This window comes from Microplitis demolitor, chromosome 5, assembly GCF_026212275.2.
Source record: "Microplitis demolitor isolate Queensland-Clemson2020A chromosome 5, iyMicDemo2.1a, whole genome shotgun sequence".
Taxonomy (NCBI): domain Eukaryota; kingdom Metazoa; phylum Arthropoda; class Insecta; order Hymenoptera; family Braconidae; genus Microplitis; species Microplitis demolitor.
This window is the reverse complement of record NC_068549.1, coordinates 3,669,107-3,680,741: the sequence shown is the minus strand read 5'-3', so window position 1 is coordinate 3,680,741 and position 11,635 is coordinate 3,669,107. Positions and strand designations below refer to the sequence as shown.

General features: G+C 27.2%; 4 protein-coding genes across 5 annotated transcripts; 3 read left to right on the top strand and 1 right to left on the bottom strand.

The window, feature by feature from the left end:
* The first annotated feature begins 896 nt into the window (after positions 1 to 896).
* LOC103574347 (cysteine desulfurase) lies at positions 897 to 4,121 on the top strand. The gene is made up of 9 exons (XM_053739354.1): positions 897 to 1,176; positions 1,254 to 1,333; positions 1,768 to 1,884; positions 1,978 to 2,115; positions 2,182 to 2,387; positions 2,467 to 2,746; positions 2,818 to 3,089; positions 3,602 to 3,691; positions 3,849 to 4,121. Exons 1-9 carry the CDS (start codon positions 1,068 to 1,070, stop codon positions 3,910 to 3,912), a joined length of 1,356 nt encoding a protein of 451 aa, XP_053595329.1. The 5' UTR covers positions 897 to 1,067; the 3' UTR covers positions 3,913 to 4,121.
* A 97-nt stretch (positions 4,122 to 4,218) lies between these two features.
* Positions 4,219 to 6,117, bottom strand: LOC103574348 (uncharacterized). The gene is made up of 3 exons (XM_008553777.3): positions 5,700 to 6,117; positions 5,387 to 5,631; positions 4,219 to 4,423 (listed from the first exon to the last, which is right to left on the bottom strand). The coding sequence occupies exons 1-3, from the start codon at positions 5,877 to 5,879 to the stop codon at positions 4,228 to 4,230; spliced, it is 621 nt and encodes a 206-aa protein (XP_008551999.1). The 5' UTR covers positions 5,880 to 6,117; the 3' UTR covers positions 4,219 to 4,227.
* A 1,919-nt stretch (positions 6,118 to 8,036) lies between these two features.
* On the top strand, positions 8,037 to 11,210 carry LOC103574349 (kinase D-interacting substrate of 220 kDa B). Of its 2 annotated transcripts, XM_008553780.2 has the most exons (3): positions 8,037 to 8,372; positions 8,663 to 9,720; positions 9,787 to 11,210. In XM_008553780.2, exons 2-3 carry the CDS (start codon positions 8,694 to 8,696, stop codon positions 10,275 to 10,277), a joined length of 1,518 nt encoding a protein of 505 aa, XP_008552002.1. In that variant the 5' UTR covers positions 8,037 to 8,372; positions 8,663 to 8,693; the 3' UTR covers positions 10,278 to 11,210. The 2 variants fall into 2 exon arrangements, with proteins under 2 accessions (XP_008552002.1, XP_008552001.1); XM_008553779.2 differs by having other exon boundaries at positions 8,039 to 8,372; positions 8,663 to 11,210.
* On the top strand, positions 11,200 to 11,533 carry LOC106693161 (uncharacterized). The gene has a single exon (NM_001414863.1). It carries the CDS (start codon positions 11,223 to 11,225, stop codon positions 11,496 to 11,498), a length of 276 nt encoding a protein of 91 aa, NP_001401792.1. The 5' UTR covers positions 11,200 to 11,222; the 3' UTR covers positions 11,499 to 11,533.
* Positions 11,534 to 11,635: the final 102 nt, after the last annotated feature.

Genomic DNA, 11,635 nt, shown 5'->3' with positions numbered 1-11,635 from the left:
AAAATAAGCGTCGTGGGAATTTTTATGACGACCGTTATTCAAGATCTTCATCTCGCAATAAGTGCTGCACTGACAATGTTCGCTACTGGTTTTCACCAGAGATTTTGTTTTCTGATTCCATTCTCTATATAATATGCTGTTCACGTATATTCTTGTCATTTTAAGATACTTTTAGTCTTTGTTATAACTCACTGTCTCGTTGGATGATCTTTTTTCTTTCTTTTTATTTTTTAAACGTCTACATTGTAAAAAATTAGCGGAGTTAATGCAGAGTAAATCTGGAGCGGATGACTATTTGAGTGAAATTCACTCCGAAGGGAAATTTAATATTGAATTTCCAGTTCGTAGTAAAATTCCCTTCGAAAAAGAGTTTATTTTAATATTCAAACTCAAAATCAAAGTGAATTTAAATAAAATCCAGTTCATTCCGCAGAAAAAAAAAACTTCTTATTTACTCCGTATGCAGAGGAATTTTTTTAAACTCCAGGACTCCAAGTGATGACGTGAATTCAAATTGAAATGAAATCCGTAATCACTCCTAATTTTTTACAGTAAATCAGTAAATTGTAAATCAAAAATTCAAATTTTCTTTTAAATTTCGCGCCCGTGAAACAGACGACAATACTACTAATTGTTATTATAAATTAAAAATTGATACTGATTAACAAAAAAAAATCAAAAATAATTAAATTAAGCCTAATTATTGTAACAAAATAATTAATTAATGTATTAAATTACTTTGGACTTTTATTTTTTAAATTATTATTTAATATCAAATTACTATAATTTTTTTTGAATTTATTTTTGAATAAAAATGATTTGAAAATTTAATTTGAACGCGTGCCGCCATCTTGTTTAATAAAAGTGAACTCGAAGAGTTACACAGAACAGATGATAACGGAAAAGTGACGAATAACTCATGTGTAATTTGTGCTGTGAAAAGTGTGAAAAATAGAGTAAGAACAAGAGGTTAAAGTTAGACAAGTATAAGTGTTCAAGTGCTTTGCGGCACATTAAAAATTATTTATATTAATCTTTAATAATTAATATAATTACTAAATAAATAAATGATGTTACGTCCATCAAGGACATTGGTAACAACTTTTCAACGTGTCAAAGAATGTTGCCCAATATTACGTACAGTGCGACAGCGGTCTGATATCACCGAATATGAATGTAATTATTTATTTATTCAATAATCCATATCATTATTTATTCATTAAAGTTCACATTAATAAATTATTTATTTCCAGCTCCAATTACTGATGAATATAAAAGAGGTCCTTCAGAAGGACGATCTCTGTATCTTGATGCTCAAGCAACAACACCTATGGTATTATTTATTTATTTAATTTTCAATCACTAATCATCAACATATTTTTATTTAATATATTGCGCATCAAAATGTTAAATATTAAATAATTTTTATATAGATTCATTTATTTATACTTCTATTGAGTCATTTTAAATTTTAATTTATAAGATATCCAGGTACGCGTTGCGATTAATTATTTATATTTTTACTTTATACCTTTTCATTAATTAAAATAAAGTATCAAATAGTTTTTCTACCCTATATTTTTTTAAAAACCGTAGATATTTTTTCTCAACTCAAATAATTCTTATAGATTTCAATTACTTTCTAAATATTTAAAATTACCTGTCATTACGCGTTAAATAAAAGTAATTTATATTTTAGATGACCTAAAATTTATTACAGAAAATTTATTTTAATTATAAATAATTCAAATTGATATATTTATTAAGGATCCTAGAGTGTTGGATAAAATGATGCCTTATTTGACGTCTTATCACGGAAATCCCCATTCCCGGACACATATGTACGGTTGGGAGTCTGAAGCAGCTGTCGAACATGCTCGCCAAGTAATTATATATATATATATATATATTACCACTTATTAATTTTACAAACATATAAATTACTAATATACTAAATTTTCTTAATAATAATAACAGCAAGTTGCCGATTTAATAAACGCAGACAAAAAAGAAATAATATTTACATCCGGTGCTACTGAATGCAACAACATTTCTGTTAAAGGTGTAGCCAGATTTTACAAAGAAAAGAAGAAACATATTGTGACAACTCAAACAGTAAATATATTTAAATTACTTTATATTTATTATATATTTCAAACATAAACTTATTTATTTATTTAGGAACACAAGTGTGTATTAGACTCATGCAGAGCACTTCAAGTAGAAGGATTTGACGTAACATATTTACCCGTTAATTCAAATGGTCTAATTAATCTTGAGCAATTAGAGTCATCAATAAGACCTGATACATCTCTGGTGTCAGTAATGACCGTAAATAATGAAATCGGTGTACGACAACCTATCGAAGAAATCGGTAAAATTTGTCGGTAATTTTAAATGCCAATTAAATTTATTATTAATAATTAACTTCTTTGCTAGTAAATTTAATGGGTAAATTTTTTGTAGACAAAAAAAAGTATTTTTTCATACTGACGCAGCGCAAGCGGTAGGAAAAATTCCAATAGATGTACAGGCTATGAATGTTGACTTGATGTCTATGAGCGGTCACAAAATATATGGACCGAAGGGTGTCGGTGCGTTGTACGTAAGAAGAAGACCTAGAGTACGCGTTGAGCCTATTCAAAGTGGCGGTGGACAAGAAAGAGGAATGAGAAGTGGTACTGTACCAACACCACTGGTCGTTGGACTTGGTGCCGCTTGTGAATTATCTAAACTTGAAATGGATGTCAGTAAAAAAAGATTTTTAAAAAATTTATCATGTATAATTAATAATATATATAATTATTTGAATTGCAGTATGATAAGAAACATATAACCCATCTTGCGAATTATTTAATCGAAAAGATATCAGCAAATTTACCGCAAGTCATACGAAACGGCGACCCAGTTGCTTGGTATCCAGGATGTGTTAATTTGTCGTTCGCGTATGTTGAAGGAGAGTCTTTGTTGATGGCACTCAAAGATATTGCTCTGAGCAGCGGTTCTGCTTGCACGAGTGCTAGTTTAGAGCCTAGTTATGTCCTGAGAGCTATTGGTGCTTCTGAAGATTTAGCGCACTCGAGTATCAGGTTCGTTATAATTACTCTTATTTTTTATTTTTATTTTATTTCTCATGCTACCGTCCTCAGTACAAAAGAACTCACTGACTATTATTTTTTTATACTAATTAAAGGCTGTGCTTAGTTCATAAAAAAAAAATCGGTTAAAAATGGAGTAGTCCCTTCTAGCTAAAGTTGCCGACTATTTTTTTAACCCTCGACATTTTTCACATAATTCGGACAACTGAAAATTTTAATTATCCTAATAAAGTAAACAAATTTTTTTTTTAAGATCGTCTTTGCTTGTAAAAAATATTACAGTAATTAGACTGACTTTTAATTTATTATTTTATTTTGTTGTTAAAAAAATTCCGCTGTTAAATAGTTTTCTATTATTAAATTCCTAAAAATTAAACGTCAAAAAAATTCTGACAGAAAAAAAAATACCTGTTCAAACTGCCCCGCATACTCTAAAAACCCGGATCCCACTTTAAGCAATAAAATTAATTCAAAATAATGAATTTATTTATTTAAATTATTAGATTTGGTATCGGAAGATTTACGACACTCGAAGAAATTGATTACACTGCTAATAATACAATTTATCATGTCAAACGTTTACGAGAGATGAGGTATTTAATAATTAATATAAATAGTAATTAAAATTTAAGTATTTTATATTTTAAGTTAATTTATTACAAAATATTTACTGTTTATTTATTTATTAATTTAATTATTTAAAAAATATTAATAATTAATAGCAGCATGATTAATAACTTATTTTTACAGCCCACTTTGGGAAATGGTCCAAGATGGTATCGATTTAACGACAATTAAATGGACGCAGCATTAAGTATTCTGTTAATTGTAATATTAATTTAATATTCAACTAAAATTATGGCTCTTTATTTAATTACAAAATTAAATAATTAAATAAAAGCCTGCACCAAGGATTATCTCGATTAAAATCTCTTAAAAATATTTTAGAACATATATTGTATATTTGTAAACAAATTGTTACCCATTCCCTGCTTTCGTAAATAAAAATTTTTTAAAAAATCATTCGTTGAAATTTCATATTTGTCACTTGGTAAAAAATTTATCACTGGGTTAATAAATGAAGTCAATTGCTAATCGTCTGTTAAAATATTAATTCGTTTAGTAAAAACTAGCATAAGCAAGACGGATCATTGGCTTCGTCGATGTATGAAATTTTAAAGTGATCATCCATTTCATGTAAACCCATCTTCGATCTGTTCGCTTCCACTAAATGTTGAGCTATGTCTTCAAACATCTCATTTATACCTTCCCCAGTTTTACATGATGTTTTATATGTCGCTGATATTAAATTATGACATTGTTCACTGCAAATTTAATTGTCATTGATATTATACTTATTATAAGTACTTATAATAATAAGACTTGAAAATTGATTAAATAAATTTTAAATGTTTGTAAACTTTTTATAAAATAATTTTCAAGTAAATTTTATATAAATATTTATACATATATATATTTATTAAATTTTACGTACTTATTCTTTATAAAAATAATTTAAATTTAAGTATCAGTAAAATCAGCCAATTTTTACCATTCAAAATTTTCAAAATATCAACTTTTATATAATACTAAAGTTATTTGACGTCTTATAATGTTTTGATTTTTGTTAAAATTATAATTTATAAAAAAAAAAATATTTGAAAAAATTGCACCTGTAGTTTTTTAAATTTTCTACATGTGCATATTTTTAGATTTCGTTTTTTTGTAATTGATTTGTTGAAAAAAGAATCTAAAAATTGTTAATTGTCTGCTAACGTCAGGAAGCATTATTATTTGACATTAGACAATTTATAAATTTGAAATAAATAAATTAATTAATTAAAGTAATAAAATTTTAAATATCGACACACTGATGATTTAACTATCTAAATATGAATTTTTTAATTTTTACTCTACTTACATTTTATTCATTTATTCTAAAATTAAAAAAATTTACAATCGTCTGCTACATTCACTCATTTTTTGGACACTTTAGGGCCAGTTTTGAATCCTTGAAAAATTTATGAAAAATGACCGCCAAAAAAAAACTAAAAATATGCACATATAGAAAATTTAAAAAACCACAAGTGCAATTTAAAAAAAATTTATTTTCTTCATAATTTATCATTTTAAAAAAGAAAAGCAAAAATTATAAGACGTCAGTATCATAATTAATTACCCATACATTCAAAAAATAAAAATATTTACGACCATAAATAAGTAGAGCATAGAATATCATAATTAAAAACTATGTAATAAAGATATGAGTAATGAAATTTATAACAAACCAGAATTGTTCCATCTCAGCATCAGTAACTAATGGATCATTAGTTTCGATATCATTTTTATTGCCGCATAAAAATATCTTAGCGTTTTCAGCATAAGTAACAATATCGAGTAAGTGTTGCGATAGAAGATGAAATGAGGTTGCATTATCAAGGGCAAAGACTAGAATTGCAGCTTCTGCAAATTTATAATAACTTGACGTCACAGATGCGACTCTTTCCATACCTCCTGTGTCCCATAGTTGCAACTAAAACCATTAAAAAATTATGTTAACGAATTATTTAATTAATAAACTGAAAAATAAATAAAATTTACTCGAATACGTCGATCATCAACTATATATTCTTTGTCAATATTATCAAGACCAAGTGTAGATTTTCTGTCAGTACTCGTTACAAAACTATTGTTTGCGAATCGTCGAAAAATAGACGTTTTTCCGACACCATATTCCCCACACAGTATAACCTTTTGCTCAGTAACTTTAACAGTTGCCATTTTTATTTCTTTTTTAAATAATTATACTTATTATTTATTTAAATAAACAAATTTAACAAATATCACTTGAAATTACACATAACTATTTTATTTAGTGACCGTCAATCAATTTAAATTTCAAAAACATTTTTAATTGGAGTAAATACTACCCAATATATTTATTATTTTTATTTAAATTTTTTATTGATTGTTTACATTTAATTCCTCGAAATTTTACTAGACTTCACTACTCATCTGTGACACAAGACGCAATCGTTATTATCATTCCCTGTAATTATTTATATACAATTTAATTTTTTATTTTATTTTAATTTTGAATTTGAAATTACAAACTTTAAATAGAATTTCATTTTTAATTTGAGTAATTTTTCACTCTGATAATTGATAACTCAAATATATGTACAAAATTTTTTGAAATTTTATTACAAATATATTTGAAATTTACCCGCCAGTTTTACTACTACAGTCATATTCATGATAATTATCGCAGTACTGGCACGCGGTCAAATTTTTTACTTTACGAAATTGTTACAAAATGGTCCAGTATTTAAAAGTTTGTCAAATCATCAAAAATATTTTCTAATCGTGAACGTATGAAGTCCACTTGGTATTTTTAGGATCAATAGTTTGCGTAGGTACTGAAAAAATTAACAACAAGAAGAACACGTTTATATGACAAATTTAAAATTAAAATTTTTCAAAAACCAGCAGAGAATTAAAAAATAAAGAAATGGCAGCAGAATCACCCGCTTTATCTTACCAACAAGTCCGTGAAAAAATAATGCAAGGAGAGATGGAAGTTAACGCAAAATATCCAGAAGCTTTAACCGATCCATCAGTTTTACAATTAGCCGTCCAAGAACAAGACTCCGAATTCATTGACTATAACGGAATGGTTTGCTATCGACTGGAATATGAGCAGGGAAAAACATTGGGTGTAATTGCTGATGACCAATAAAATTTATGGTTCAATTTTATTTTTAAACCAGACAATCATCAATATTTTTGTAATTAAATAAGATAGTTCTTTGTGCTGATCAAGATTTCTACCTCAGTAAACGAATAATTAATTATTATACAGAACTTAAAAATGTATACTACTATTAATATGCAATTAGTCATAAGATCTATTACGCGAGTAATGATGTAAATAATGATTGTTATAATTTATAAATAAACGTCTAAAGATAATAGACAATTTAAATAAAATGGCATTTTCAATTCGACTTCAAAGTTTTAAATAACATATTGATAGGGTTAATTTTTTAAAGTAGAAGGAAGCACCGTGCAGTAAATAAATTAACTTACGTTAATAAATAATTGAATAAATAAATAAAAATGATGAAGTCATTGCTGTCATTCATACCGTCTCATTCAGACAAAAAGACCGCGTCTAAAAAATCTAATGATAAAGTTAACGAAAATCTTTTATTTGTTTTGGTTTCACTGATCGGCTTGTGCCTTTTACGCATTAGTTTTGTTGTTATACTCATTATTGTGATTCTTATGTACATGTTGTATATAAACAGCGTCAGTTTAGCGAGTTCATTGCTCATGAATTCGTCACTTTCATATTTACTTGATGGCGATGATGATGATGATGATGATGATGATGATGATTTGAATACTGATACTGAAGATGATAAAATTACTACAAATGAAATTGAAGAAGTTGCTAGAAAGAAAAAAAAATTAACAAAGCTCGATGACTAATTCATGTTAAAATTTTCACTTTATATCAGGCGAGAAAAACTTAATAAATTTATTTAGAATCATTAATTTCTTCAAAAGTTAATGCTTATATTAGAAAAGAAGAAAAAAAAATAGATTCAAACTCGTAAAAAATTTAGTACAATCAAGTCAATCAAATTTACTTGCTTTTAATGAATAAAAAAGGATTCTCATATCGGCAATCAGTATAAAAGTATTTCAAGAAAGATTGATAACTTAATAAGAATTAAAATCAAAAATCAGTTTTCAATAAAACACAAAATTAGACTTAATGTACACATAATTATTTCAAAATTATTCAGAACGATTATAATTTTTTTTTTTTTTTTTAATTTCTACTGCAAAACTGAATTAGTGAATATTCACTATTTGCTAATGAATATCGCAAATTAACTTTTAGAGATTAATGACATTTCTTTATATTACCTGTCTTAATTTAATATTTTAGTTATTCTTGAATAAATTTTTGAATTCAATCATCCACAGTTTTTGACATCATAAAAAAATTATCCTTTCATCTTTTATGCGCCGACGTGGGAAAAAATAGACGCGTATAATCTTGCTTTTGCCTGTTGAAACTTGTCAGTTACGTTGTTATTGTTGTTATTATTATTATTGTCAGTGTCATTTCTATATATGTATATACTTTTCATTGACTAAGTCAAAAATTTGAACCTCTCTACTCTAAATCGAGCAGTACACGTGTCTGAATCATATTTTTTGTTTATTATACAAAAATTAAATTTCAAAAACCTTAACAAGGTAAGTTTATATATTTTTTAAAAATTTGTCAACTATATTTAATATTTTTTTATGCTCATCTTTACATATAAATATATTAAAAAGATTAACGTTAATAATTTACGTTAACTTGGTACAAGATGTTCTAATAATTTAAAAAATATACAAATCATCAAAAATATTTTAAAATCATAAATGCATAAAATCCACTTGGTCTTTTTAGTATCGATAATTCGATTAGGTTCTAAAAAAATTAATTAATTAAAAAAAAAAAAAAAAAAAACTTTTTATTAAAAATTTAAATGTTTTAGAAACCAACATCGAATTTAAAGAAATAAAGAAATGGCAGCAGAATCACCCGCTTTATCTTACCAACAAGTCCGTGAAAAAATAATGCAAGGAGAGATGGAAGTTAACGCAAAATATCCAGGGGCTTCAACCGATCCATCAGTATTACAATTAGCCGTCCAAGAACAAGACTTTGAATTTATTGACTATCTTCTTCAAAATAACGTCGACGTCAATGTCGCCACAGAGTCCTGTGAGCCAGCATTAAATCTCGCAATCCGTGCAAACAATCCCGAGTTAGTTAAAAAACTAATCAATTCAGTCACTGATTTAAATTCTGCATCATATAATTACAAAGAAGACTACGATAATTGGCCGCAATTTTACATTTTTGGTAAAAAATTCTATGAAATGCAAAACAGGTTACCTCTGGCTTTCGGTCAGCCAGCTGTCAAAAAGTCAACACCCTCAGGAACAGTCCTTGACTTGGCAATAACTGTCGGCAGTATTGAAATAGTTGACATCTTATTGAACGCAGGAGCTAAAATAAATCCATCAACCAGCGGTATTAAGCCACTGAACTGGGCAATTGCTCAAAATAAGTATGAGATTGTTGAACATCTGATAAAACATGGAGCAGACATCAACGATATTTCTGATAATAGAACACCATTACAAATTGCCGTTGAAAAAGAAAATAAGAAAATAGTTGAATTACTTATTGAGAAGAAAGCTGATATTAATATATGTCCGCCAAATGGTCAACCAGCTATTAATATTGCAATAGAGAATAATTATTTGGAGTTGGTATACATATTGCTGAATGCTGGCGCTGCGGTAAATCCTGACATACAAATATGCCCACCATTATTTCAAGCTGTTTCTGCAAACAATTATGAACTCGTTGAGCATTTGATTAATCTTGGAGCTGATATTAATATTGTTTACAGAGGAAAAACAGCAATACAGATAGCTGTTTTACGAGACGACAAAAAAATGTTGGAGTTGTTGATTAAAAATAAAGCTGACATGACGATAAGTACAGATATGGGAACTCCTCTACATACAGCTGTCTATGAAGGTAATTTAGAATGTATTAAAATTTTGTTGAAAGCTGGTGCTGATCTTTATGCACCTTCTAATGTAGGTACATTGTCACAATTTTCACGTACTCATCGTAAAGAATTTATCTTTGATTTCCTGCTGGACATTGGTATCAATTTTATTGATGAAAGTTATCTGACGCTAATCAATGCTGGCTTTGGTAGTCAAAATAATGCTCTCAAGATGAAGATTAAAAATTATATTGTCAAGTTGAAGGCTGGTGATTTTTATGTCAAGCCGAAAAATTTGCAGTTCGTCGAAGATGAAGAGTTCAATGATTTTTATAACGAATGTCGCAAAGAAATTGAACTGATGAAAGATAGTAAAATTGAAGGAACCAGCTGTAGTTACTACGATGTACTGCACAAAAGTAAACAAGAATTGGCTGCTGATTTGAAAACTGTTGGTGACGATGTTGGTGTTTTGAATGAAGAACAATTAAGGTCCAAGTTTCCGTTGTATGGAGGAATGGTTTGCTATCGACTGGAATATGAGCAGGGAAAAAAATTGGGTGTAATTGCTGATGACCAGTAAAATTTATGGTTCAATTTTATTTTTATACCAGACAATCATCAATATTTTTGTAATTAAATAAGATAGTTCTTTGTGCTGATCAAGATTTCTACCTCAGTAAACGAATAATTAATTATTATACAGAACTTAAAAATGTATACTACTATTAATATGCAATTAGTCATAAGATCTATTACGCGAGTAATGATGTAAATAATGATTGTTATAATTTATAAATAAACGTCTAAAGATAATAGACAATTTAAATAAAATGGCATTTTTAATTCGACTTTAAAGTTTTAAATAACATATTGATAGGGTTAATTTTTTAAAGTAGAAGGAAGCACCGTGCAGTAAATAAATTATCTTGCGTTAATAAATAATTGAATAAATAAATAAAAATGATGAAGTCATTGCTGTCATTCATACCGTCTCATTCAGACAAAAAGACCGCGTCTAAAAAATCTAATGATAGAGTTAACGAAAATCTTTTATTTGTTTTGGTTTCGCTGGTCGGCTTGTGCCTTTTACGCGTTGATTTTATTGTTATACTCATTATTGTGATTCTTATGTACATGTTGTATATAAATAGCGTCAGTTTAGCGACCTCATTACTCATGAATTCGTCACTTTCATGCTTACTTGATAGCGATGATGATAATAATGATGATGATGATAATTTGGATACTGATACTGAAGATGATAAAATTACTACAAATGAAATTGAAGAAGTTGCTAGAAAGAAAAAAAAATTAACAAAGCTCGATAACTAATTCGTTTTAAAATTTCCACTTTATATTAGTTGAGAAAAACTCCATAAATTTATTTCGAATTATTAATTTCTTTCAAAAGTTAATGCTTATATTAGTTAAGAAGAAAAAAAATCGATTTAAACTCGAAAAAAATTTAATGCAATAAACTCATTCAAATTTCTTTGCTTTTAATAAAGAAAATAGTTTTCTAATAATGGCAATCAGTAAGAAATTATTCATAAAAGAATTATTACGTAATAAGTATTTGAAAAAGTACAAAAAAGAGGAGCCAGAAAAATTTGAAAAAATATTTGAAGTAATAAATAATTACGAGAAAGATAGTATTCGCAACTACAATGATATTGCGTCATGTGTTGATAAAATAAGCAAAATATTGGGTCTAAGTTCGTTAGAAAAAGTAATTATGAAAAAACATATCAAAAATAAAATTTTACGGTTGAAATCTTCAGGTAAAAAGGATGACAAGTAATCAAACAATTTAAAATACACAATAAAAATAAACAATTAAAAAATTACCTAATCATGTACTAATTGAAAATTACAATTAATTTTTTTTCCATCAATTAAAAAAATTTTTTTCACCCTAAAAATCAAATTATTTGTCGG

Bases quoted from the DNA above. Each gene is read 5' to 3' on its own strand.
- LOC103574347 (XM_053739354.1), top strand. From the start codon at position 1,068: ATGATGTTACGTCCATCAAGGACATTGGTAACAACTTTTCAACGTGTC. The intron at 2,116-2,181 runs GTAAATATATTT...TTATTTATTTAG, and splicing joins ATATTGTGACAACTCAAACA to GAACACAAGTGTGTATTAGA. The intron at 2,388-2,466 runs GTAATTTTAAAT...AATTTTTTGTAG, and splicing joins GAAATCGGTAAAATTTGTCG to ACAAAAAAAAGTATTTTTTC.
- LOC103574348 (XM_008553777.3), bottom strand. From the start codon at position 5,879: ATGGCAACTGTTAAAGTTACTGAGCAAAAGGTTATACTGTGTGGGGAA. The intron at 5,632-5,699 runs GTAAATTTTATT...TAATGGTTTTAG, and splicing joins TTGATGATCGACGTATTCGA to TTGCAACTATGGGACACAGG. The intron at 4,424-5,386 runs GTTTGTTATAAA...TTAAATTTGCAG, and splicing joins GCTGAGATGGAACAATTCTG to TGAACAATGTCATAATTTAA.
- LOC103574349 (XM_008553779.2), top strand. From the start codon at position 8,694: ATGGCAGCAGAATCACCCGCTTTATCTTACCAACAAGTCCGTGAAAAA.
- LOC106693161 (NM_001414863.1), top strand. From the start codon at position 11,223: ATGGCAATCAGTAAGAAATTATTCATAAAAGAATTATTACGTAATAAG.